Here is a 27,213-nt window from a genome sequence, read left to right on the forward strand (position 1 = left end):
GGTCAGCACAGAGCCCGACGCGGGGTTCGAACCCACATACCGCGAAATCGTGACCTGAGCCGAAGTTGGATGCTCAACTGACTGAGCCACCCAGGCGCCCCTTTATTCTGCATTTTAAAACAATTCCTGGGTGATTCACATACAAATTAGAGTTTGAAAGGCCCTGGCCTAGAGTAAATTCCTTCCAGCCTAGAATGGGGTCCTGCAGAGATATAGGACTTCAGCTGTCAGAATGGGAGATGAGGACAGAGATTCGCATTGGCAAACCAGTGTCCCCAGAGGTGACAGACCTACCTTGCTGCTCCCTGTGTTCACAGGCGTTTGCCCAAGTCACTGCTCTTTGGGGTCGTAGGAAGGCATGTGATTTACCCGGGCCGTCATCTATCTAATCTTGGATACCTCATTTCTTACTGCCTGCCAAGGATAGTAGTCTCTTTTACAGTGATCCTGACAGGTCATGTCCCAGCAGCTGTTGCAACAAGCATCTTCACTGGGTGGCTTAATTGTTGGATGCTGTGGGGCACCTGGGTGGCTCAGTCGGTTGAGCATCAGACTCTGGCTCAGGTCATGATCTCACGGCTTGTGAGTTCGAGCCCCGCGTCGGATTCTATGTTGACAACTCGGAGCCTGCTTCAGATTCTGTGTCCCTCTCTCTCTCTGCCCCTCCCTTGCTTATGCTCTGTCTCTCTCTGTCTCTCTCTCTCAAGAATAAATAAAAAACATTTTAAAAAAATTAAAAAAGATTGTTGGATAATGCGGTTGAGAAAGTTCTTCTAAAGTTAGCCTCCTTAGCCTCCTTGTCGCTTCCACCCGTTTGTCCTGGTGCTACCTCCTGAGCCACATTCTAGTTTATTCCAGCTTTACACCGTGTACAGGTATTGGGACCCAGCTTTCCTGCCCTTACCATACTCCTCTCCAGGCTAAAGAGACCTAGTTCAAGACATTTTCCTTGAAGGCTTTCATTGTGGCCCCCTCGCCTTATATCCGGCAGGCATCTTCACTGGGGAAGGAGTAGGGGTATGTGTAGCTGAAAGCCTCAGAATCCAGAGTGTCATTAAAGGGACCAGTAGCCCCTCCCCATCATAGGCTGCCAGCAGGAACTTGCTGTCATTAACTCCTCCAGTTTAGATCATGATGAACAAGTGTCTCCTTGCCATTAAATATTGGGAACCCCTCCTATTCGGGCTTACATGCAGTCTGCCCTGGTCTGTCAGCCCTGCGTTGGGTGGGGACAGTGGAATGGTGGCCTAGCTTGTCTCCTCACTAGAATCCACACGCTTCCCTTTACCCATCCATTCTGATGTCTAGACCCTTCACGTAGGCCTTGAGACGTGGCCCCAGCCTGGCAACCTTTACAGCCTGGTTTGGGAGGCAAGCTGCATTCCTGTTTAAGTCCCGTGGCTAAAATACAATTGTGTAAGATACAATGGCAGAGGTTTCTTAAAAGCCTACCCTCGAGTGTCTTTACCTTTTTTTTTTTCAATCAGGTCGACAAACAGCAAGCTGCAAACGTCGACTCTTCGTACCTGGAGTCTTTCTTTCTGTGCTCTCCGAGGGGAATTGTGCCATTTCAGGCGGGTTCACAGAGCTACGAGCTGAGTTTTATGGGTAAGACTCTGCGTTTGGCAGTGACCCCTACTGTTGGAATCTGGCACGCGGTGTGCACGTGGGAATGGGAGCAGAGTGTATATACACGCTGAACACAGCATCAGGGTTCCTTTTTAGCAAGGCACGCGGGATGGTGGTGTGGAAGCCAGTGGAGACCTGTGCTGGAGAGCCTTGGCTCTCTATGTAACCCTGGGAACAGCACCTGGCCTGTCTGGGCCACAGCTCTCTCATCTGTAAAATGCGGGCATTGGACTAAATGGACGGGCTGTTTCCCAGGCCGAGGCAAAGTTCAGGTGCTGATGACTACAGTAGAGACTTTGGACCCATTGGTGCCTTCAGAATTGTAAAACCTCCCTGTTCCTTCTGGGCTTCATCATCTAGGTTAGTGGCTTTATCCATCACTTTTCCTTTTTCTTATCTTTTCTTTTTTTTTACATTTTTCTTAACGTTTATTCATTTTTGAGAGACAGAGGCAGCGTGAGTGGGGGAGGGGCAAAGAGAGAGGGTGACACGGCATCTGAAGCAGGCTCCAGGCTCTGAGCTGTCAGCACACAGCCCGATGCAAGGCTCGAACCCATGAACCTGAGATCATGACCTGAGCTGAAGTCGGGTTCTTAACCGACTGAGCCACCCAGGTGCCCCTATCCATCCCTTTTTCTAGAGACTTTGCCTTCTGCCATGTTTGTTTGAGCCGCCATGGGAAGGCTTTCAGTTTAGTTTCTACCAATCTGTTGTGTTTAGTAAGAAATCAGGGCAGGAACTGCCCTCCCTCTAAATGTACTGTCCTTTCAGCTGCACCCCTGGGACGCTCCCTGTATATGGTTGGATAGTTGCCCTTTCAGGATCAGCCCTACAGATGCTTTGAAAGAGGTAAAGAAGACTTTCTCGCGTCCTTGACATTCCAGGTGGTACCTCGCATTTGGGCCCTGTACCAATTGTTGTGTATTAAGCCTCCAAAAAACATTATACCAGCTACTGTATTTTGGAAAGCAATCTGGTTATACATATCAAGAGATATTAAAATACGATTGCCTTTTCATGGTCTCAGGAATCTTTTTAAGGAAATAATTCACCAGAAGGGGGAAAAAAAAAGCCTATGAACATGACGATGTTTATTAAAGCCTATTTGATATGCTATAGTAGAGGAACAGCCTGTAGGGTGGTCGGATAGTGATTAAAACAGGGTATTGAATTTCATTGGAGTATTGGTTAAAATTATGATTACGAAAACCATGCAGTAAAGTCAAAATTTGATATTGTTAAGTGAAAAAGGCAACCTCCCAAGTTTATGTTTGTACTTTTCCTCTTTAGATGTTGTATTTCAAATGTTTGTTTATTTTTGAGAGAGAGAGAGAAAGAGAGAGAGAGCGCTATTGTGTGAGTGGGGGAGGGGCAGCGATAGAGGGAGACAGACAGTCCCAAGTAGGCTCTGTGCTGACATGGGGCTCGAACTCAAACCGTCAGATCATGACCTGAGCCAAAATCAAGAGTCAGTTGCTTGACTGACTGAGCCATCCAGGTGCCTCTAGATGTTGTATTTCAAATCAAGGTTTTTTTGTTTTGTTTTGTTTTTAATTTTTTAAAAATTTTATTTGAGGGGCACCTGGGTTGCTCAGTCGATTAAGCATCCGACTTCGGCTCAGGTCATGATCTCGCGGTCTGTTCGAGCCCCGCATTGGGCTCTATGCTGACAGCTCAGAGCCTGGATTCTACTTCAGATTCTGTATCTCCCTCTCTCTTCCCCTCCTCTGGTCGTGCTCTATCTCTGTCTCTCAAAAGTAAATAAACATTTAAAAAAAAATTTTTAATTTTATTTGAGAGAGAGAAAACAGGAGTTAGGGAGGGGTATAGGAGAAAGAGGGGGAAAGAGAGAGACAGAATTCCAAGCAGGGATCCTGATCCAGGCTCCAAAGATACTCCATCAGAGGCCTCTTTATATTTTGTACTTTTTTTTTTTTTTTTTTTTTCTGAGAGAGAGAGAGCCTGGGAGCAGGGGCTGTGGGGGGAAGGGACAGAGAGGGGGAGAGACAGAGAGAGAGAGAGAGAGAGAGAGAGACAAAGAGAGAAAATCTTAAGCAGGCTCCATGTGCAGCATAGAGCCCGAGGCGGGTCTCGATCCCATGACCCTGGGATCATGATTTGAGCCAAAATCAAGAGTTGGATGCTTGGGGCTCCTGGGTGGCTTAGTAGGTTGAGCGTCCAATTTCAGCTCAGTTCATGATCTTGCAGTTCGTGAGACTGAGCCCCGTGTCAGGCTCTGTGCTGACAGCTCAGAGCCTGGAGCCTGCTTCCAATTCTGTGTCTCCCCCTCTCTCTCTGCCCCTCCCCTACTCACGTTCTGTCTCTGTCTCTCAAACATGAATAAACGTTAAAAAAAATTTAAAAAAAAAGACAAGAGTTGGATGCTCAACCGACTGAACCACCCAGGTGCCCCTCAAATCAAAAGTTTTTTTAAAAGAATTAATATGCATGGTAAGTGCAACAGTGTGCACACATGACCAAAACCAGAGGGCAATAGGAAGGAATAGAAATCTCTTCCGTTGGATGGTGAAATTAAGAATGACTTAAATCAAAAAAAATTTTATTCTTTGGGTACTATTCTATTGTTTTGGCAATTTAAATGGGTGTTGGACAGAGAAGAACCAATAATGGACCTGGTTCCCGAATCTGGAGAAAGGTGACCAGCAGTTCTCGTTCACTTGGTTCATAGAAACTAGTTCGGAGCCATTTGCGGTATTCCAGGGTCTTTTTTTTCCTGTTTCTGATATTGTCATTCATGAATCTAGTATTGGAACGCCACCCATGTCGCTAGGCACCGTTCTAGGTGCTGACATACCAGGCAGTTTCTGAAAGTGATACCAGCTCTGGGGAAAAAGAAGCAGTGTGAAGAAGCAGCCAGAGAACTGGAGGAGTCCTAGGAGAGCATCTTGTTTGTATCCCAGGAGGAAATTTTGGAAGGAAGGGAGCACCTGTGCCCATGGGAAGGAGGGCCCCCAAGAGAGGGAGGAGCTGGCGCTAAGACCGTAAATTGCAGATGAGCTGGAGGTTTCAAAGGGCGGCGGGAAGGTTGGGAGCAGGGCTGTGGCATGATCTCATTTGATCTTTTTATCGTTTATGTTTGTTTCACTTTACACCAACTCTACTGAAGCAGAATTGCTACAATGGGGTGCATCCGTGTTAAGCGTGCAGTTGGATGCGTGCTGACCAATGGCGTGCAGCTGCTATCCTGATCAGGATCTAGAGCTTTCCAGTCATCGATCCAAAAAGTGTCCTCATGCTCCTTTGCAGTCACTCTTCCCACCCCCATTTGCTGTCTCTATAGTTCTATCCATCCTAGAACGTCACAGAAGTAGAATCTTGTGGTGTTTTCTGCACATGGCTGACTCCCTTCACTCAGAATGTTGTTTCGATTCACCTGTGCGGTTGCACGTGCAGTGGTGCTTCCCTTTTCAGTGCTGAGTAATATTTCACTGTAAGGCTGTACCTTGGTTGGTTTACCCATTCATCTGTTAATGGGCAGTTTGGTTATTTTCACATTTTGGTTATTATAATGATGCTACTAAGAACATTCAAATGCAAGTCTTTGTGTGAGTGTAAGTTTTCATTTCTCTTGGGTGAGTATGAAGGAGTGGGATCTCTAGGTCACATAGGCACCAGGTGTTTAACTTTATAGGAAACTGCCCAACAGTCTTCCAAAGTGGCTGTGCCATTTTATACTTTCACTAGCAATGTAAGTTGATTTACTTTTTTTTTTTCAAGTTTATTTGTTTGTTTTGAGAGAGAGAGCGTGGGAGGGGCAGAGAGAGAGAGGGAGAGAGAGAATCCCAAGCAGTCTTTGCATCAGCAGCGCAGACACCCAATGCGGGGCTCGAACCCACGAAATGGGAGATCACGACCTGAGCTGAAATCAGGAGTTGCACACCACTGATGTGCCCCGGGTGATGATTTACTTACAAAAAAAAAAAAAAAAAAAAAAAAAAAACCAAAAAACCCTTTCTTTAACATTTGTTAATTTTTGAGAGAAAGAGACAGAGTATAAGCTGAAGAGGGGCAGAGAGAGAGGGAGACGCAGAATCGGTAGCAGGCTCCAGGCTCTGAGCTGTCAGCACAGAGCCCAATGCGGGGCTCAAACCCACGAGCTGTGAGATCATGACGTGAGCTAAGGGCGGACGCTTAACCAGCTGAGCCACCCAGGCGCCCTGATGATTTGCTTTTTAAAGAGCTCACTCTGGCTGCAACTTGGACCTGGGTCTACAACATGCATGAATTAAAAATGACATTTCACACTTGATCTAGAAAAATCCTTCAAGATCTAGCTACCACATTCCAACCCATAATTATTGATGCCTGGTCTAGGGTAGCTTATATGGATGATGTGCTGTTATCTGGCTGCCCATGTCCTCCCCTTTACTGTCTGACTTCAATTTAGAGATTAGATTAATTGCTGACTGCTCATCTCATCACCTCTTTGTTTTCTGGGTCTTACAAGAGGGCAGTGAAGGATACAGCTTTTTAATCACGAGAAACTTCCATCCAAAAGGATTTTCTCTTATTCATACATGTCACAGTTCAGTGGTGAAGATCTGCTGTATTCCTAGCCTACGAAAAATAACAAGAAACGTTTTCTAGAACTAATTCTTGGTTCTTGTTTGTTTTCTTTTTTCTGTCTAAAGGGATGATTCAAACAAACGTAGCTTCCAAGACCCAAAAGAATGTTGTCAGAAGGCCAAAATTCGTGTCTTACGAGGATGTGGAACAGATTAAAAGGGGGTTCAAGTAAGTGTTCAGAAGCACTGCCTGCTGGCGGATGCTGTAGGTGTTCACCCGCCGATCTCCCCAATCTACTCCTGCATCTGTTTTCTTGAAATCTTCCTGCTTGCATAACACTGCAGTTTCCTTTTGCATCCTCTATGCTTGTGAAGCGGTTCAGGGTGGCTGAAAGGGTAGGCGAGCAGGAAATCTGTCTCTTCCTCTGACTCACAGGGGACTTGGCGGGAGCCTCAGCTACCCGGGTCTCAGCCTCTTCACTGTGCACGGTAGGATCGAAGGGGTGTGCCTAGAAATAACCAGATGCACCATTAGAGGGGCTTGTGTTCCTGTGGGTTCTTCTGCATATCTTTTGTTTTGTTGAGTGGATTTGTAGAGGGTAGGCAGCTGAGGAAGAAATGGGCAAAGAGAGGGAAGCGTTAGTTGCCTGGGCAAGGAGATTTGGACATGATACAGTGGATTGAAGGGGATTGTTTGGAGGAAATTTTGCTGTGGAGGATCCTGTGTCGCTCTCCTCTGTGTGCTCATGAAACTCCGTAAAATCTACATTGTTCATGAAGGGTTTTGGGGTTGGGGTTTCCCCCCACCCTCCTGGGTGATAAGTGGTTATGTGAAACAGATTTCAAGGTGGGTGTCAAATCAAGCATGACTTTTTCACAGTTGATTTATTTCAGTTTTTATCAAAACAAGGTGTGTGTGTTGCATTTTGTTGTTTTTATTAAAAAAATTTTTTTTAATGTTTATTTTTGAAAGAGACAGAGACAGAGTGCAAGTGTGGGAGGGGCGGAGAGAGAGGGAGACAGAGAATCTGAAGCAGGCTCCAGGCTCTGAGCTGTCAGCACAGAGCCCGATGTGGGGCTCGAACCTGTGAACCGCGAGATCGTGACCTGATCCGAAGTTGGATGCTCAACCGACTAAACCACCCAGGCGCCCCTTGTTGTTGGTTTTTAAGAAACTAAGTGATTCGTCCTTAGAGAATTTCCCACATTCAGAATGTATCAAATTGAATGCCTGTGGGGTCATCTGATAAGAAATTTCTATGAGCTCATGGCTTGTTCAAGATTTAGAGGCTTGATTAGATCAAGGTTCCATTGTTGGTTAATGGTACAATTTAACTGCTACTTTGTACTTCCTGTCACATCACAGTAGGAGGCACATAATGTCTAGTTGTCCTTAAAATTTGTTTAATGTTTATTTATTTATTTTAAGAGAGAGAGCAAGAGAGCCGGGGGAGAGGCGGAAACAGAGAGGGAGACAGAGAATCCCAAGCAGGTTCTGTGCCGTCAGCACAGAGCCTGACCTAGGGCTTGAACTCAGGAACGGCGAGATCGTGACCTGAGCTGAAGTCCGACCGTTAACCGACTGAGCCACTGAGACACCCGTAGTTGTCCTATTTTTCGTGACGAAGACGAGACAGGGTTGTGTCATTCCAGTCTGACCTCTCTGTAACAACTTCTCACTGTTCCTCCTCTGTACTCTCCTCTGCTCCTCCTCTGTTCCTCCTCTGTTCTCTCACTCGATGGTTACAGTCGCTCTTGCTGGTCACCGTTTCAATCCTTTATTTCATCAGCAGTTATGAAATGGTGGTTTTCTAATCCTGTCAATTCTGCAATTACTGGCTGTGTACTGTTTGCCAGGAAGAGTTTTCCTCCTGTGTAGTTATCCTGAAATACAGTTTCTACAGGAAGGACAGCAGGATTCTTTTCCCGGTGCTTCTCGTCTACCCCAGTGTTTATAGTTTTCTCAAAGACACTGTAAGACATCTTCATGCTCGCTCGCATATTAGACCCTTTGAAGGTTGAGCAGGAATATAAAAAGGAAGGAATGCTTTTACATCTTGAATCAGTGGGAAAATAACATTAAATTAATTTACCAAATTACGGATAATGACTGCATTTAAAAAGCTTTTTTTGTTATTATTTTTTAATGTTCATTTATTTTTGAGACAGAGAGAGACACAGCATGAACGGGGGAGGGGCAGAGAGAGAGAGGGAGACACAGAATCGGAAGCAGGCTCCGGGCTCCGAGCCATCCATCAGCCCAGAGCCCGACGCGGGGCTCGAACTCATGGACCGCGAGATCGTGACCTGAGCCGAAGTCGGACACCCAACTGACTGAGCCACCCAGGCGCCCCAACATTTATTTATTTTTGAGAGAGAGAGAGAGAGACAGAGACAGAGTGTGAGCGGGACAGAGAGAGAAGGAGACACAGAATCTGAAATAGGCTCCAGGCTCCGAGCTGTCAGCACAGAGCCTGATGCGGGGCTCGAACTCATGAACTGCGAGATCATGACCTGAGCCGAAGTCGGCCGCTTAACTGACTAAGTCACCCAGGCGCCCCTAAAATGCGTTTTTTGTTTTTTTTTTTTTTTTTAAACATTTACTTATTTAATTTAAAAAAAAATTTTTTTTTAACGTTTTATTTATTTTTGAGACAGAGAGAGACACAGCATGAACGGGGGAGGGGCAGAGAGAGAGGGAGACACAGAATCGGAAGCAGGCTCCAGGCTCTGAGCCATCAGCCCAGAGCCCGACGCAGGGCTCGAACTCACGGACCGTGAGATCGTGACCTGAGCCGAAGTCGGACGCCCAACTGACTGAGCCACCCAGGCGCCCCAACATTTATTTATTTTTGAGAGAGAGAGAGAGAGACAGAGACAGAGTGTGAGCGGGACAGAGAGAGAAGGAGACACAGAATCTGAAATAGGCTCCAGGCTCCGAGCTGTCAACACAGAGCTCGACGCGGGGCCTGAACTCATGAACTGTGAGATCATGACCTGAGCTAAAGTCAGATTCTCAACCAACTGAGTCACCCAGGTGCCCTGGATAATAACTGCATTTTAAAAGAGCCTAATTACTAGTACAACTATACCAGGAATGCACAGGAAGGTAATCCAAAATAAAATACAAAGAAAATATTCTCTGGGAAACCTTGGCTTAGTGACTGGAATTTTGGGACGGAACTCGGGCCTATGGAACAGGGAGCCAAGTGAATTCTTTCTCTTACTTGTAGGCATCAGCCGGCGCAGACCCTGTCAGAGCCGTTAACCTCGACATTGTTCCCTCAGCAGGAGTTTGGCTCGAGTGGATATGAGGTACTGGTTTTTGCTTTTTGGTGTATCAATTGTTTAGAAATGGGGGAAGGGGCTTAGCTGTAGATCTGTGTGTTTGGATGAGAAAACAGTTGGCTTCTATGAAATTCATGGATCAAGATTCAAAGGCCTCCAAATGGTAATGGTGTTACTTTCCCAGAGAACAGCCACCCCCTCCAGGTCACCTTGCTGCCCTGCCGTACCTGATCCCTTTGGGTCGCGTCCTTGCGAGAACCCTCTGACCTATTAGGATCTCTGTTTCATGGAAGACAAAAGCAGGAAGTCAGAGAGTGAAAGTGCCTCGTCTGTTAGTGGGACTTAAAAAGCAGGTTTCTGGGGGAGGGTACAAACTGCCTCAGCTCGTCACCTACCCTGGTTGGGGCAGTACTCCTTCTATACCGTTCCGCGTCGTCACGCTCCGGATTTGAGTGCAGACCTCTTACACACCTTCAGTGCCTCTGTCCCTGCTCTAGCTTAAGGCCCTCCCAGGTCACTGCACCAAGTCCGACACCTCCAGGGGGCGTCCCTTTGCCTTTAAGCATCGTGCATTGCCAGCCATCGGTCAGCCTGCTCCGATGGGCCCAGTGCCAGCGAGTTCGTGACTAGAATGAACTGCCAGATGTGGAAACCCTAAGCCAGCTTATCCCACCTGCTGCTGGGGGCCTGGCAAGGATACCCCATGGCATCAGGGGCCACGTGTGTGGACATATCGTGCTCTAAATGTCTCGTGTTTCACGTTTACATGGTTTTTAATTTTCTCAGCTGTTAGAGATCAATCAGCAGACTCTGGAATATGACACAGTAAGCGAGCGTTTTAAAGCTTCCATGAAAAATTTCAAGATTGAAAACATAAAGAAGATCAAGAATACAAAGCTCTTGAATGCTTTTGAAAGGTTGGTGGCCACACGATCAGGGTTTTTCTTTGTTTTTTGTTTTTGTTTCAACATGAAGTTTGAAAGGATTAGTTACAAGCTGTACTTTAAAACCAGTTCACTGGTTTGTTTTATTTTACTTTATTTATTTATTTTTTTAATATTTATTTATTTCTGACACAGAGACAGAGCATGAGTGGGGGAAGGACAGAGAGAGAGGGAGACACAGAATCCGAAGCAGGCTCCAGGCTCTGAGCCATCAGCACAGAGCTCGATGCGGGGCTTGAGCTCACGAACCGCGAGATCATGACCTGAGCCGAAGTCGGACGCTCAACCAACTGAGCCACCCAGGCGCCCCATGGTTTATTTTATAGTGAAGAGTGTCTTCAGGGTCTAGTTCGTTTTTTCATTTAAAAAATTTTTGGTTTTTAATGTTTATTTTTGAGAGAGAGACAGAATGCAAGCAGGGGAGGGGCAGAGAAAGAGGGAGAATCAGAATCTGAAGGAGGCTCCAGGCTCAGAGCTGTCAGCACAGAGCCCGACACGGGGCTCGAGCTCATGTGAAATGGTGACCTGAGCCGAAGTCGGACACTTAACCCACTGAACCAGCCAGGCGCCCCTCATTTTCTTTTTTTTTTTAATGTTTATTCACTTTTGGGAGAGACAGCATGAGCAGGGGAGCAGCAGACACAGAACTCAAAGCAGACTCCATGCTCTAAGCTGCCAGCACAGAGCCCGACGTGGGGCTCAAACTCACCAACCATGAGATCGTGACCTGAGCTGAAGTCGGACGCTTAACTGACTGAGCCACCCAGGCACCCCTGGTTTTTTCATTGTGTAAACTCGAACTTCTCTCTTTCGGCTTCACTTTTATGATTCTTTGATTTCATGGGTCTGTCATTTATTTTTATTTAAAAAAAATTTTTTTTTAACGTTTATTTATTTTTGAGACAGAGAGAGACAGAGCATGAACGGGGGAGGGTCAGAGAGAGAGAGGGAGACACAGAATCTGAAACAGGCTCCAGGCTCTGAGCCGTCAGCACAGAGCCCGACGCGGGGCTCGAACTCACGGACCGCGAGATCATGACCTGAGCCGAAGTCAGACGCTCAACCGACTGAGCCACCCAGGCGCCCCAGATGTGTCTGTCATTTAAAAGTTTTCATAAATTTACTTTTTTGTAGCTGGAACAAGAAAATTTTAAGGCAATTCGACTTTGGTTTGGGATTAAAGTCATTAACTGGAGTGGGGAGAGGAATGCTCTGGGCGTTAAGTCTCACATTTCCTTCATTAGGAAGAAAATGAAGATGAACAACAAAAGGGAAAACATCCTGTTTTGTGCCACAAGCCGCGCCCATGTGGAGTCTATCTGTGCGAATAATTTTGACTGGATCTTACATGGGACTGATGAAAACAAATATGGAAGAGGTTTGTGCTAGAATAGAGACCCCTCACTAGTAGAATCGTATCTCAGGCTCTATTATGAGGTATATGCCATGAATTTGTACTCGCCAGCACGTGTAGGCTTTTGCATGCATGGAGAATTAAGCTCTTGTTAATCTTTTGTTTTTCTTTTTGAGAAAGAGAGAGAGAATGAGTGGTGGAGGGGGGGGGAGAGAGAGAGAGAGAGGGAGACACAGAATCCGAAGCAGGTTCCAGGCTCCGAGCTGTCAGCACGGAGCCTGTCTCAGGGCTTGAACTCACAAGCCGTGAGATCATGACCTGAGCTGAAATCAGACGCGTAACTGACGGAGCCACCCATGTGCCCCTCATGTTAATCTTAAATGCCCAAATTAGAGTGGTACATTGACCTGGGACGTGATTGCTGTACCATAGTCCTGCTCCTTCCTGTCTTGGGTTTTTTTACAGGGTGGAAGGACCGAAGAGTTTCAGACATGCTTGCAAAGGATTCTGCCTGTCAGCTACATTGTCTGCCATTACTTCCATTCTAGCTATGGCTCTTCCTGACTTGTGTCCAACCCTGTGAAGCCACTAGAAGTAGCCTTCCATTGCCACTGATAGGTTCTAATCGTGGGAGGAGAGGCCTCTCTCTGTCTCAGGCCATGCTGGGTCACCTGGGGACTAAAGTAGTGTGGGTCTGCCCACACACACAGTGTCTTTTTCAGTTCCTTCTTTTTGTTCCTAAATTCTCCCATATAATCCTTTTCTTTCTTTCTTTCTTTTTCTTTCTTTCTTTCTTTCTTTCTTTCTTTCTTTCTTTCTTTCTTTCTTTCTTTCTTAGAACTTCAGAAGTTCAGGGGCACCTGGATGGCTCTCAGTTAAGCATCCAGCTCTTGATCTCAGTTCAGGTCTTGATCTCAGGGTTGTGAGTTGAAGCCCCACGTTAGGCTCCATACTGAGCATGAAGCCTACTTAAAAAAAAAAAAAAAAAAAATCTCAAAAGTTTAATTTTATTTAAATTATGAGCTACTTTTTAAAAATGTTTATTCATTTATTTTTGAGAGAGAGAGAGCAGGGAAGGGGCACAGAAAGAGGGAGAGAATCCCAAGCAGGCTCCATGCTGTCAGCTCAGAGCCCGATGTGGGGCTTGATCTCGTGAACCGTGAGATCATGACCTGAGCGGAAATTGAGTTGGATACTTAAACAACTGAGCCACCCAGGCGCCCCTGAGCTACTTTTTACTTGACTTAATTTCTCTCTCTCTCTCTTTTTTTTGAATCTAGTTGACACACAATGTTACTTTCAAGTGTAGTACAGCTTGGTGATTTGATACGTTTATTCCTTATGCTATGTTCACAAGTGTAGCTGTCATCTGTCCCGTTACATCCCTGTTACGGTATCATTGACTGTATTCCTTATGTTGTGCTTTTCATTCTTGTCATTTACCCATTCCATAACTGGAGGCCTGTATCCCTCTCCCCTCCACTCATTTTGGTCAATCAACCCTCCTATCCCCTCCCCTCTGGCAACCATTGGTTTGTTCTCTTTATATATAGGTCTGATTCTGATTTTTGATTGTTTATTCTTTCTTTTTTTATATTCCATTTATGTGTGGAATCATATGGTCTTTGTCTTTCTCAGTCTGACTTATTTCACTTAACATAATAACCTCTAGATCCATCCATGTTATCTCAGATGGCATGATCTCTTCCTTTTTTATGGCTGTGTAATATTCCATTGTGCGTACATGTATTTAGGTATGGGTATATATGTATGTATGTATATTTGGCACATTTTCCTTATCCATTCATCTGTTGATGGACACTTAGGTTGCTTCAATATCTTGGCTGTTGTAAATAGTGCTGCAGTAAACATAGGGGTGCATATATCTTTTCAAGTTAGTGTTTTTGTTTTCTCTGGGTAAATACCCAATAGTGGTATTATTGGATCCTGTGGTATTTCTGGTTTTAACTTTTTGAGGAACTTCCATACTGTTTTCCACAGTGGCCGTCCCGGTCTATCTGTACTGGTTTATCCACCAACAGTACACAAGCATACCTTTTTTCCAGATCCTTGTCACTGCTTGTTGTTTCTTATCTTTTTAATTTAGCCATTCTGACAGGGGTGAGGTGATATCTCATTGTGTTTTTGATTTGCATTTGTGCGAATCAAATCTGATTCTCGTTTGCATTTGATTCGCATTAGTGATGTTGAGCATCTTTTCATGCGTCTATTGGCCATGTGTATGTCTTTCTTTAGGAAAATGTCTATTTAGGTCCTTTGCCCATTTTTTAATCAGGTTATTTTTTGGTGTTGGGTTGTATCAGCCATGTAATTCTTAAAACAAACAAACACAAAGAATCACTCATCTTAAGGAAACAATTAATAGTGTATCAATTCTCAAAGGGGGCTCAACTCCTACAACTAAGATTAAATTCACACATACTCCAAAAGGTAAGAAGCCAGTCAGTCAGCCAACAATTTTTTTTAAGTTTATTTATTTTGAGAGAGAAAGAGAGAGAGAGGGAGAGTGAGTGCAAGCAGGGGAGGGGCAGAGAGAGGGAGAGAGATTCCCAAGCAGGCTCCACGCTGTCATTGCAGAGCCCGGTGCAAGGCTCCATGTCACGAACTATGAGATCGCGACCTGAGCTGACATCAAGAGTCAGATGTTTAGGGGCACCTGGGTGACTCAGGTGGTTAGTGTCTGACTTCGGCTCAGGTCATGATCTCACAGCTCGTGGGTTTGAGGCCTGTGTCAGGCTCTGTGCTAACAGCTCAGAGCCTGGAACCTGCTTCAGATTCTGTATCTCCCTCTCCCTCTGCTCCTCCGTTCATGCTCTGTCTCCCTGTACAATAGATAAACATTAAAAAGAAATGTAAAAAGAGTCAGATGTTCAACTGAGCCATCCAGGCGCTCCAGTCAGCCAGCAAATATTTTTGAGTGCCTTCTGTACACTAGATAGTGGGGACATAGATGTGAACTAACTAGATATGCCCGCCCCCCAAATTACTTCACATAATTAATTAAGTGATTGCAAATGTGCAGCTACTATAGAGGAAGTGAACAGGTCCTATGGACACCTGCCCCGGCTGGAGAAGTGTTCCCAGGGAACGGCCCAGGAGGGTTTATCTGCATTAGAGACTCAGCGTGAAAAGTGAGGGATGAGTGGTGTAAGATACGGCCCCACGGGAAAGAATTGAAACCTGACTCTAAGGGCATGGGAAGCTCACGAAGGGTTTTAAGCCAATGACTGGATGAGAATTTCATGTTTATGAAGTTTAAATGCATCAGTAAAACTTACCTAGAAATGGGATGACTATCTTGAGTGAGATGTTTCTCTTATGGGATGACTATCTTGAGCGAGATAATGTTTCTCTTATATTAGAACTCAAAGGAATATATATCCTAGAAAATGGAAATCGAGTATATACGTGTTCTTAGGTTTTTGACCCTGATAGTGACATACATGGGCGTGTAGTCTGGTTTTCCTACTTTGTAAATGGCAGGGCACTGAAACCCTCTGAAGTGCATCTTGATAGTTTGATAGTGTTACTCACGTGCTATCACTTTTCCTTTAACTTGGCAAAAGAGGAGCGTTCTCGATAGCCAAGAAAAAACCCTGTGGGTGGTGTGGAAGAAAGAGACAAGAATGGGGTCTGCAGTTCTCACAGATGGGCCAGGGGTCCGTCCAGGAGCTGTGCCCATGTTTCCCATGCTACCCTCCGTTGAGAAGGTATTGATGCTTCTACTTGGCCTGCCTCCTGTTACACCGAGTTAGGAGGTGTTTTTGTTTTGCTTGTATCTATCTATCTATCTATCTATCTATCTATCTATCTATCTATCTTTAAAGTTTATTTATTTATTTTGAGAGAGAGAGAGAGAGAGCACGAGTGGGGGAAGGTAGAGAAAGAGGGAGACAGTATCCCAAGTAGCCTCCACACTGTCAGCACAAAGCCTGACGCGGGGCTTGAACCCACGAACTGTGAGATCATGACCTGAGCTGAAACCAAAACTCTGAACGCTCAACCAAGTGAGCCGCCCAGGCGCCCCTGTATTTATTTTTAATGTCAACATTCCACTTGCATCACCTGCGATGGTATCAGTCCTGTCTAGATAGACGGGTTTGAACCACTGGGCCCGTAATCTTAAAAAATTCAGACAGTGGTCCTAAAAGAGGCCCAGTGGTAGATGTCAGAGATGTTGTTTCTCTCTGAGGAAAAGTAAAGCCCCCCCCTCGTGCATGTGTGAAACCACTCCCTTAAGCTGTTACCTGTATGATTTCGTATGTGACTATGATAAGGGGAGCAGTCTGGACTGAGGATAAGAACAACAGCTAGGTAGGGGCACCTCAGTGGCTCAGTTGGTTCGGTGTCCTACTTCGGCTCAGGTCATGATCTCACAGTTTGTGAGTTCAAGCCCTGCGTCGGGCTCTGTGCTGACAGCTTGGAGCCTGGAGCCTGCTTCGGATTCTGTGTCTCCCCCTCTCTCAGACCCTCCACTGCTCAGGCTCTGCCCCTCTCCCTCAAAAATAAATAAACATTTAAAAATTCAAGAAAAATAAAGAACAATTGTTAGGTAAAAGCCACTCAACTTCACAGTCAGAGGAGATGATTAAAAACTCAGACTTGGATAAAGAAATAGAAGCAACATGAAATTAGAAGAAACGACACATGTCTGGGGGGTAGCTAAGCAAAGAGGGACGTGTCCTGGTTATAAACTGGATTCAAGAGGCCAGATGGGAGGCCCTTAAGGCCAGGGAACATATTTGGGATCCAGGGTGCTGGGGGCATCAGAACATATCTAAAATCTCCCAGGATTCTGCAACCCAGGTTCCTCCCAGTGCTAAATGGTTGGAAAGAAAGAAACAAAAATGTTATTTTTGAAGGTAATGTGAGTGTCTTTACGTAGAAAACCTGAAAGGGACCCGCAGAGAATTGGGATGTTGGCGTTCTACACAGGAAGTGGGACACGGGTCCCTCTGCCACGGGGCTCCTCTCTGTCATCCCTGACAGGCCCCGCCCAGGATCCCTGAATAACCGAGTTGGAGCCAAGTTGACCCGTTTTGACTCCCAGCTTAGAAGAGGGTTCCTTTCCCCGGTCTTATTCAGAGTTCTTTCTAGTTAACAGAGTCCATTATTTTTTGCAGTGCGTATCCAGATCCTATTTTGGTAATCACAAGCTGACCGTGATTCTTCCTTTCTCCTTATAGATGTCTTCCAAAGATTCTCCTCTCTGAGGCCGAGAACGTGTCTGGCTAAAATAAAAGTGGTTAGATATAAAGAATGGTAAAAAGAAAAACAAAAAAGCACAATATTATCCCATTATATCAGTTACACTGAGAGTGAGAAAAAAAAGATAAAGTAGATTACAGGAAGACAGCATATTGTAAAGTCTAAGTAGGACCTCCAGGATAAACAAAAGCTAGCTAGGCAAAAAACAAGGCAAAACGAAACAAAAAAGTTGGGAGAAGAGTGTTTATGAAGACCAGACATTGACAAAGGCCAGGGAGGCTGTGGGTCCGGTGTGAGTGACAAAAGATGTGGCCGGTGAGGTCGGTGTCTGATCCTGGAAGACCTTGCAAGCCATGCTAAGGGGAGGGATTTGTCTCCGGAGGGCAACCGGAAACCGCTGCTGGCTTTGGGAAGCAAGTGCCAGGGCCTGGCTGCAGTGTAAGAAAGGATGCGGGTCCAAGTCTAAAGGTGTTGTTAAGAGTCCAGGTCAGGGGCGCCTGGGTGGCTCAGTCGGTCGAGCGTCTGACTGGGGCTCAGGTCATGATCTTGGCGCTTCACAGGTTCCAGGCTCAGAGCCTGGAGCTGCCGATTCCATATCTGCCTCTCTTTCTGCCCCTCCCCTGCTCGCACTCTCTCTCCATCTCTCAAAAGTAAATAAACATTAAACAATTAAAAAAAAAAGGGTCCAGGGCAAAAGTAGGGTGGCCGAGATCCATTTGGAGGCAGAAGGGATCAAGAGGATGTTGGGGTTCAGGGAATCTATCACGTGTAAGAGGTATTTGCAAGAAGGGTTGGATCACTGAATGAAGCAAATGTACTTCCAGATTATATAAGTATGATTTTTATTTTTATTTTTCTGTATTTTTAAAATGTGTATTTATTTGACAGAGAGAGAGAGAGAGAGAGAGAGAGAGAGAGAGAGAATGTGACTGGGGGAGGGGCAGAGAGCGAGGGGGATAGAGGATTTGAAGCAGGGCTCAAACTCACCAACCCGGAGATCATGACCTGAGCCAAAGTCAGATGCGCAACTGACTGAGTCACCCAAGTGCCCCTATAAATGTGATTCTTAAAAACTGATGATTCATTTTATTTTTTAAAAATGTTTATTTATTTTGAGAGAGAATGTGAGCATGCAGGCAAGTGAGCAGGGGAGGGGCAGAGATAGAGGGAGAGAGAGGATCCTAAGGCTCCTTGCTGTCAGCTCAGAGCTTCTCAGTTGGTTGAGTGTCGGACTTCTACTCAGGTCATGATCTCGAGGTTCGTGAGTTCGGGTCCCGCATCGGGATCTGTGCTGACAGCTCAGAGCCTGGAGCCGGCTTCGGATTCTGTGTCTCCGGCTCTTTCTGCCCCTCCTCCACTTTCTCTCTCTCTCTCTCTCTCTCTCTCTCTCTCTCTCTCTCTCAAAAATAAACATTAAAAAAAAAAAAAAGAAAAATAGCTGAATAATCAAATCAGGACTCAGACTTTATTACAAAATAGACAAAAATTAATTTAACAAGTATAAAAGTAACTCAGTGCCCTTAAAACAGGCACAACTATCTCGGAATGTTGCAAATAATTTCATGGCTTTATCAAGCACTACAGATGCACACTGAAGACAAATACGGATGAAAATTTGGTTTATTGTTTTTATTCCATTTGCTTTAAGTCAAATACATTTTTACCAGTAACTCCATACTATTTATTTGACTTGACACCTTTTACATGGATAACTTAGAGTTCAGTTATCTGGAAATGTTCGCTTTCTGAAAGAAGGACTTGGAATTGGAAAGAGCGAATAACTGTGTTACGAGCAGCCCAAGTTGTTGTCATAAAATTCCTATAGTGAAGCTTGTGTACGTTTACTCTTGGGAGCTTCTCAGAATCATTTAGTTTTATTTCAAAACAGTGTCTTGTTTTGTCTTTTTTTTTTCCTCAGCCCAGCAAGCATGGAGTGGGAGTAAAGAGATGTTAGAGGTGGGCAGCGAGAAGAAAGTTAACAGTTTTAAGTGGAGAGTGAGAGGGGAAATGATCCACAAGACACAAACACAACTTTAACATTTGTTTTTCATGCTGCGGGTAGACCATTAGTGTAGGGGTAAATGGCTCTGTCCCCCTTAGTAACTCAACAGGGCATCCCTGTGTTGTAACACCCTATATATTGGGATTAATATATTCATCTGACACATCAAGAAAAGAAAGGGCACAATGAGTTGTTCTTTTTTTTTAATTTTTTTTTTTGTGTGTGTGAAAACGAGCACTTGTGGGGGAGGGAAAGTGAGATTGGGGGAGGGGCAGAGAGAGAGGGAGACATCCGACAGTTGAGAGCTCAATGCAGGGCTCTTGAGCTGACTGCATTGGACAGTTACCTGACCGAGCCACCCAGGCACCCCAAGGTGTTCTATTTTTTAAATCCGAGAAACGTGTCTGTTTTAGAGAGATTTCCTTACAAAAAAGCTTAAGTTGTTTAGAAGTTCCAGAAACTGATGTGTGAGGAATGGTTCTTTGCAGACTCATGTATAATGATGCACAGAGATGGGTAGTGTGATACAGAGTTTGCAGTGGGTGTCCATTGAGTCAGAAATAATACAAATAAAGAACGCACAGCCTCTGTATACCCCAGGTTGTTTGCAGAAGGGCTAACTAACACAGTAGTACAGATGCGTACTTGGCCATCTGGGAAAACTAAGGAGCTGGAACTAGCTGGGAAGGGGGGGGAGGGTCGCTGGCAATGACAGAGGTGGAGTGTGTGGCCCAGTAGAATTGTTGGGGGATGATGAGTTTTGTTTGTGTTTTTGGTCATTTTCCAATTACCTACTGGCCTACTTTATGAAATTATTAAAAGATCTGGGTGGGCACTGTCTTGAATATAAGCTTGTTTTGGGTATACGTCAGTTAAAAAACAAAGGCAGGGCGCCTGGGTGGCTCGGCCACGTGTCTGACTCTTGATTTTGACTCAGGTCATGATCTCAGGATTTGTGGGTTTGAGCCCCACATCAGGCTCTGCACGATTCTGTCTCCCTACCTCCCGCTGAATACACTTTCTCTCTCTCTCTCTCTCTCTCTCTCAAAATAAATAAACTTAAAAAAATGAAAAAAAAAAAAGGCAAAAATACACCAGGAAACAAAGATATGAAAAAGCAGTTCAGAGAATATGGAATACACCAATAAACATACGAAAAGATGCTTGATGTCACTCGGATTAAGGGAAATGCGTATTAAATTCAGATTTTTTTGTGTGTGTGCTTTGTATTGGCAAAAATTAAAAGGATAGTTGATATCCAATGCTGGCGAAGTTGTGCAGAAATCGGACTTTCTCCATTGCTATTAAAATTTTTAGGCTGCTTTTGGAGGGCAGTCTGTAATATCTGTCAAAATTTAATATGCTCTATCCTTTGACTCAGCCATTATAGTTTTACAGTCTGTTCTACAGAAAGACTTATACAGGCTACCAAAGGTGTATTTACTAGGATATTTTAAAAGCATTTATTGAGAAGTGTCTTGGTAATAACAAAAAAGTGAAAACAACCTATATTTTAATCAGTACAGAAGTAGTTAAATTATGATTCATCCATACAATGGAATTCTGTGCAGTCTTTGAAAAGAATAAGGTAGGGTGAGGTGAAGTGCCAATAAAATTTCTAGGGCTAAAGTGGAAAAAAATACAGAGCAGTTCATACTATATAATCCCATTAATGAACAGATAAAAGAACATCAAACTGTGCCAGAGTAAATGTGTTATATGTGTATGTAAATACACAGAAACAGATGAGAGAATCCCCTCCAAGCTGGTAACTGTGTTTGGGAAGGAGAACGGGGCCAGAAATGGTAGGTCAGTGATAGTGTTGAACATCATTTACCCAGAATAGCCAGCATCTGACCTATTCAGGATGAGCAATATTTCTGGAGTTCAAACATCTAAAATTATAAAAAATCAGTAATAAAAAATAAATAGTATAAATGAAAAAGTAGTAAATAGTCGTTGCCATAAATACAGTGAATTCATTTTACTTACTAACTTTTGCGTAGAAAATCAGAATTTGCAAATATACACATTTCTGTTAAAAAGAGAAAAGTATCTGGCAATGACAAAAATTAAAATAGGAAATTTTGTTTATTTATTTTTTAAGTTTATTTATTTTGAGAGAGAGAGAGAGCACGCACAAGCAAGGGAGGGGAAAAGAGAAGGAGAGACAATCCCAAGCAGGCTCAGTGCCATCAGCACAGGGCTCGAACTCACAAACTGGGAGAGCATGAGCATGACCTGAGCCAAGATCAAGAGTAGGACGCTTAACCGACTGCGCCACCCAGACACCCCTAAAAATAGGAAATTTTAAACTTTTATTTTTTTTTAAGAGAGGGAGCACAAGCAGTGGAGAGGGGCAGAGGGAGAGAAACAGAGAGAGAATCTCAAGCAGGCTTCACACCCGGTGCAGAGCCTGATGCAGGGCTTGATCCCACCAGGACCCTGGGATCATGACCTGAGCCAAAGCCAAGAGTCGGACGCTCAACCAACTGAGCACCCAGGCACCCCTAAAATAGGAGATTTTGTCAGGAAATCGCTGTTGGTCTGCTGAGTATAGAAACCTCAGTGGTGTCGAGGTTGTTTTACAGTTGAGGACAGTAGATCAACTATTTTGAAAAGCTCTGCCAGGGTTTGTGCTATACCTTTCCCTTCCACATTTTCTAGGACCTTCCCATCAGTAGTAAATGCGCTTTGTTCCTTAAAATGTATGCAATATGGGGGGCATGCATCCGGCTGTGCGCTGGGTGTGGAATCTGCTTGAGATTCTCTCTTTCCCTCTCTCTTTCTCTCTCTCTGCTCCCCCCACCCCCACTCTTGGGCTTGCTCTCTCTCTCTCTCTAAAAAAAAAAAATGTACACAATTTAAAAAGGCCTCTGATGGAGTATCTTTGGTTCATCATTTACAGTTCAACTCCTCCTGCATGATTTGCAGGAGTTAGGCTGCTGTGACCTCACCGCTTGGTTACTGTAGCCTGTGGCTCACACCATCACTGGGAGCCCCAGCACAGTGGCAAATGTTTTGGTAATTCCACTAGGGCTATATACGGCATTGAAATTTACTTGCATGATAGACTTTTGTACAAAGGAAGTACAAAGGAAGTTTCTAAGTATCTATAACGTGTTGCTGACACGTGGGTAGTTAACACCCATCATCCGATAACACCATGGGATACATAATCTTAACAAACTACATGCCTTCTTTTATGATAATTCTTACCCTTTTTCTTTTCTTTTTCTATTTCTAGGAAATTACTTCAGAAAAGATGCCATCTATTCCCATAAAAATTGCCGGTATGATACCAAAAACATCGTGATGTTTGTAGCTCGAGTCCTGGTTGGAGATTTTACTCAAGGAGCTGTGGGAAGCATAAGCCCTCCTCCACCACCATATGACAGCTATGTGGATTCAAGGTTGAATCCCTCCGTGTTTGTCATCTTCGAGAAAGATCAGATTTACCCAGAATATGTGATTGAATATACTGAACTAGACAAAGCCTGCGTGATTAGTTAGAAATGATGACTACAGCGTCATAAAGGAGGCCATAACCATTCTGTTCACTACAGAGCCAGATTGCCCCAGATAGAAAACTTGTACATTTCCTCATGTAGTTATCAAATTGCCTTAGATCAATGGTTCCCCAATTTTGTTAACACATTTGAATCATCTGGGAAGCCTTCTAGCAATCCCAATGTTCAGACTGCATCCCATTCCAACTAAAACACTGTTTCTGCTGTGAGAGCTGGGCAATGGTACTTCTGTCTCCCAAGGATTCAAATGCGTCCTAAAGTTTGGGAACCACTGTCTTAGATGTAGCTGGGAACGACTGACTCCTAAAACTGCTGTCACTGCTATAAGTTTCTCTCCCGGCTACTCTTCGTTTGTTGTACGCAATGGCTTTGTTTTGGTTAAATTGCAAGAAAATTAACTTGGGCAATTTGAGAGGAATCTAAAAACGCCTTTTGATGTAAGGATGTAAGACAGTACTGCTTTTGGATGGAAGACTGGAAAGTTGGAGGGGGAGGCGTATTTTTTGGAAAATGCTGGGGAGGGGGAAAGAAAAGGTAACTTAAATGGTATTACAGCTGTAACTGCAGTATTGCACCTTCGTAGTAAATCTGAGTTGGGGCATATATTTCTTTATCTCTGCGTTTATTTAGGGGACTCCATCCAGGTTGACTCTCTGGAATGCAATAAAAAGAGCCACAAAGTATGGCTCAGAGAGAAGCAACCAACTGGAGTTTACTGCCCAATTTTGGGCTTTTTATATATATGATTATAGAGAAGGTTTTTCAGGTTGGACTTTCATGAAGTAGTTGTATTTTGGGGGGATATGAGTCACGGTAACCAGATTCACACAAATATTACTGATAAACCTGAGTGCTATTTGTAGTCGTTCGGTGTAACAGATGAGACTCACCAAGGAATTAGGAGCCGGGCCATCCCTACTGGAGGGTGGGCCCCTTAAGGAGGCGAGATGTGTTTCCTGGTGAGCGCGGAATCAGAACAAAGAAAACAACGCCTCAGACAGGCCTTGCACCTGCAAGGGGCTTCTTTTTTCTACATATAACGGATTGTTTGCAAGTGTAAGTACAGTTTTAAAGCAGTTGAGGGTCCTAGACCAAGAGTTCCTTCCTTACAACGAATCAGGTTTTTCCTTCCAGTTTTCCCTTTCAACATTGTGTAACATTCATTCGCCAAAGTTTCCTGTTACAGTTCCTTCTAGCAGACAGGTTATAAAAGTTAATTAACATTAGAGTTGATTTTGTATTAGATTGTAGATCAGTACAGACATCTGCACAACCCCTTGGTTTCAAGGACTCCACCAGTAACATGTATAGAGATTTTTTTAGGGCAGGGTTATTTTCTGGGAGGCTTGCCACACAGAATTACTCTAATGCACTTTTGGGTTTTTTTTCCTTGAATGGTAGCTCCTGTTTGGAGTTTTCATTTCCTGCTCTTGGTTCTCACATTTTCAGAGATGCAGTTTGTCCAACTCTGATTGCCCAGTAGACCTCTCTGCTTGGATATTTCACAGGCACCTCTAAGGCAATGTGTCCTAGGTGGAATTCTCTACCTGCCTCCCTCAAACGAACCATTTTCTCCCTCAGTGTTCTATAATCAGAAGTCATTCTTGACTTCTTCCTCTCCTTCTCCCAAGCTGTTCCCAAGTCCAGTTTTACTTCTGAAATATTTCTTTGTCCCCTTCTGAGATACTGTTTACTTAGTAGTAACAATGGCCATATTTAAAAATTTTTTCCTTAATCTTTAAAAACACAGATCTGATCATGCTTTTGGAATAAAGTTCACAATCCTTGTTATGGCCCCACATGATTATGATTTCTCCCTTCCCTGCCCTCTGATATTTATTTTCTTCCACACAAGCCACACTGGCTTCCCTTCTTCTTTGGTTCCCCTTTCCTCCTAGCTCAGTGGTTCTCAATTGGGACTCCTGCCTTTTTCGTTTTTGTTTTTGTTTTTTTATGACAAATACATTGTAACATCTGTTTCATTATCCTCAAAATGCAATTCAATGGTCATATACTCTACCTACACGTAATTGCCGAAATAAATTTAAAATTAGTTAACATTAACATAAAAGGGAAATAAAAGGCACATTACTTGGGCACAACTATGTTAGAAGACCTAGTCGGATGTTTATACCTAATGTGTAAATTTAAAAGAAGGTAGAAAATCAAAACTGATTTTATACAAAGAAGTATAAGAAAATGAAAAAGCAGGGAAAGGAGTGGACCTTAGAATAAAAACTAGTGATGCATAACTTGTTTGCATATGATAGTACTTACAAGAGAAATATCGAAATAGAATGTTAATTGAAATAAACATATTATGCAAGGAAATCTACAGATTGTAGAGATGGAGAAAATGAGGAAATACAGTATTTTTTGCAGACGAGCTATAGGTTATACAAGAATGTCTAGCGAGACATTCAAAATTCGTATAGGGTGCACAGTAGTAGTTTCTTACTGTGAGGAACTGTCCAGAATATTGTAAGATGTTCCACCTACTTGGCTCTCATGTACTCGATGCCAATAGCACCCTCTCTTCCCCTCCACTTATGGTGGCAACTATAAACCCTAGCAGATCTTTTCACCCTTTTCAGAGCAATAACATTTTGTCACATCTCCTTTGTTGGCCTGAGAGGAATCGTAGGGAATACAGTCTACTTACACACATGGATTTCTTTAAGAACCAATTTAATGCCCCAACTCTATTATAATGGAGAAATAGAAGGAAAGAAATTTGTAATGACAATAAAATGAGTTTCAATATGTAAATGCTCAGGCACGACTATTCTATACGACATCATGAAGTAGATACTTACCCCTACTTACAATGAATGGGTTGGAGTTTCAGAGTTGTCCAGAGGCTACTTCCTATAAAGAAGTACTGGGAAATGAAAGATTTAGAGGTATGTGTGAGCGTAGGATGAAAACAAGTGTTAGGGTAAGTCGTAACAGACCATATATCTTATCTGTAAGAAACAGAGCGAAATTACCTTAACTGAAATAAGGATAACGGACTGCCTAAGAGGAAAAAATGAATGATATTCTCTCAGGCGCGCTGTAGGTCCTACATAAATGTCCAGTAGGACGTTAAAAAGTCGTATAGGATACCGAATAATTCTTCTTTGTGTGGGACTAACCCATCTACTGCAGACATGCGTTCTCCCTGGCTGCATCTACTCAATGCCAGGAATAGTTCCCAATAATTATGAAACCAACAACCTATCAATTTCTAAAATCCCACCGTGAGAACCACTGACTTAGTTCATGTCTTAGTATCCTCAGGTCAGTTTACTATTCCCTCCATAAGGAGTCTTCTACATTAGATGAGATGCTTGCTTCCCAAACCCCCAGGTTTTAAAAGTCTTTGTGCCTTTCTTTGTTCATTTTTAGCATCTGTCCACCTTGCAGTTACCTACTTTCTGTATTAGAATGTAAGCTCCTTGAGGGCCGAGTCATCCCGTCTTATTTACTGTGCCATACCTGATACTTGCCTGAATGCTTGATTGGCTGATACCTCGGATGCCTTTTGTTGAATAAAGTAAGCTCAACTATTTATATTTCAGTAGTTCAGTTGTATTTCTTCTTCTTCAAGCTTAATTCTAGACTATCCAATAAAGAGAAATATTAATTTTGCTCTGCTGCCTGAATTTGCTATATTTATTTCTAGGTATCTCCAAAAATATAATCAGCTGCACACACTAAGTTATTCGATGGGGGATAGATGTTTGTCCCTTCTCGCTTTTTCGTTCCAGGACTTGATGACCAGGGAGCTGTCAGGATAATGCTAAAGAAAGGCAGGTGGTGGTGATGGACAAGCCCACAGTTGGTTGGCACATCTTCTGTCTAGGGGCTTAGAGAAGGAGGCGGAAACTGCGAATATACTTTTCTTGGTCTCAGGGGAGGGAACAGAGCCTGGCTGAACCCAAAAGTTAAAAATATAAATGGTTATTGGCAGAATTGTCATATCAGTCCCTCCTTTAAAAGCTCTTCTCCACTCATTCTTTTTTTTTTTTTTTTTTTTTAAGTTTATTATTTTGAGGGGGGAAGGGGCAGAGAGATAGAGAGAATCCCAATCAGGCTGTTAGCACAGACCCTGATGCAGGGCTTGATCTGACGAACCGTGAGATCACGACCTGGGCTGAAGTCAAGAGTCATGTGCTTAACCGACTGAGCCACCCAGGTGCCCCCTCCAGTCATTCTTTTTTGATTACAAAGGTTGGATGGAAAGAAAGAGGAAGAAAATCCCTATATGGCAGCAGAAATTTTTTATTTAAAAGAAAAATTTTTTAATGTTTATTTTTGAGAGAGAGAGAGAGAGAGCATGAGCGGGGGAGGGCAGGGGGTGGGGGGAGACACAGACTCTGAAGCAGGCTTCAGGCTCTGAGCTGTCAGCACGGAGTCCAACATGGGGCTTGAACCCATGAACTGTGAGAACCTGAGCTGAAGTCAGATGCCTAACCGACTGAGCCACCAGAAATTTGATTAAAGTGAAGGGAAACCCATTTGATTTGTATCCCAAGGTAAATGAAACAATGTGTAGCCAACCCATTGCTGTCAAAGCACCCACATTCAAATGCACAAAAATACTAGCAAAACCAAGCATGGGCAGATTTGGTCTTTCCTAGTTAGTTATTTGTTTATTTGCTTTGTCATAGAAGGCTCCCCGTTTTTCAGAAATGATCATTTGAGAAGATGTTATTTAAAGTCTTAA

General features: G+C 43.8%; 1 protein-coding gene across 2 annotated transcripts in view; it reads left to right on the top strand.

Annotated features, from left to right (window-relative positions):
* The window catches only part of ZC3HAV1 (zinc finger CCCH-type containing, antiviral 1), a 62,621-nt gene extending 36,485 nt beyond the window's left edge, over positions 1-26,136 (top strand). The window contains exons 8-13 of one of the 2 annotated variants that reach the window (XM_058724134.1): positions 1,488-1,608; positions 6,282-6,384; positions 9,389-9,470; positions 10,230-10,360; positions 11,632-11,765; positions 22,220-26,136. In XM_058724134.1, coding sequence (XP_058580117.1) covers positions 1,488-1,608; positions 6,282-6,384; positions 9,389-9,470; positions 10,230-10,360; positions 11,632-11,765; positions 22,220-22,485 — 837 coding nt within the window. In that variant the 3' untranslated portion in view covers positions 22,486-26,136. Of the gene's footprint in view, positions 1-1,487; positions 1,609-6,281; positions 6,385-9,388; positions 9,471-10,229; positions 10,361-11,631; positions 11,825-22,219 lie in introns of both variants that reach the window. The other variant, XM_058724135.1, reaches the window with a different exon arrangement.
* The last annotated feature ends 1,077 nt before the right edge of the window (positions 26,137-27,213 follow it).

Source organism: Neofelis nebulosa, chromosome 4, assembly GCF_028018385.1.
Source record: "Neofelis nebulosa isolate mNeoNeb1 chromosome 4, mNeoNeb1.pri, whole genome shotgun sequence".
Classification (NCBI taxonomy): domain Eukaryota; kingdom Metazoa; phylum Chordata; class Mammalia; order Carnivora; family Felidae; genus Neofelis; species Neofelis nebulosa.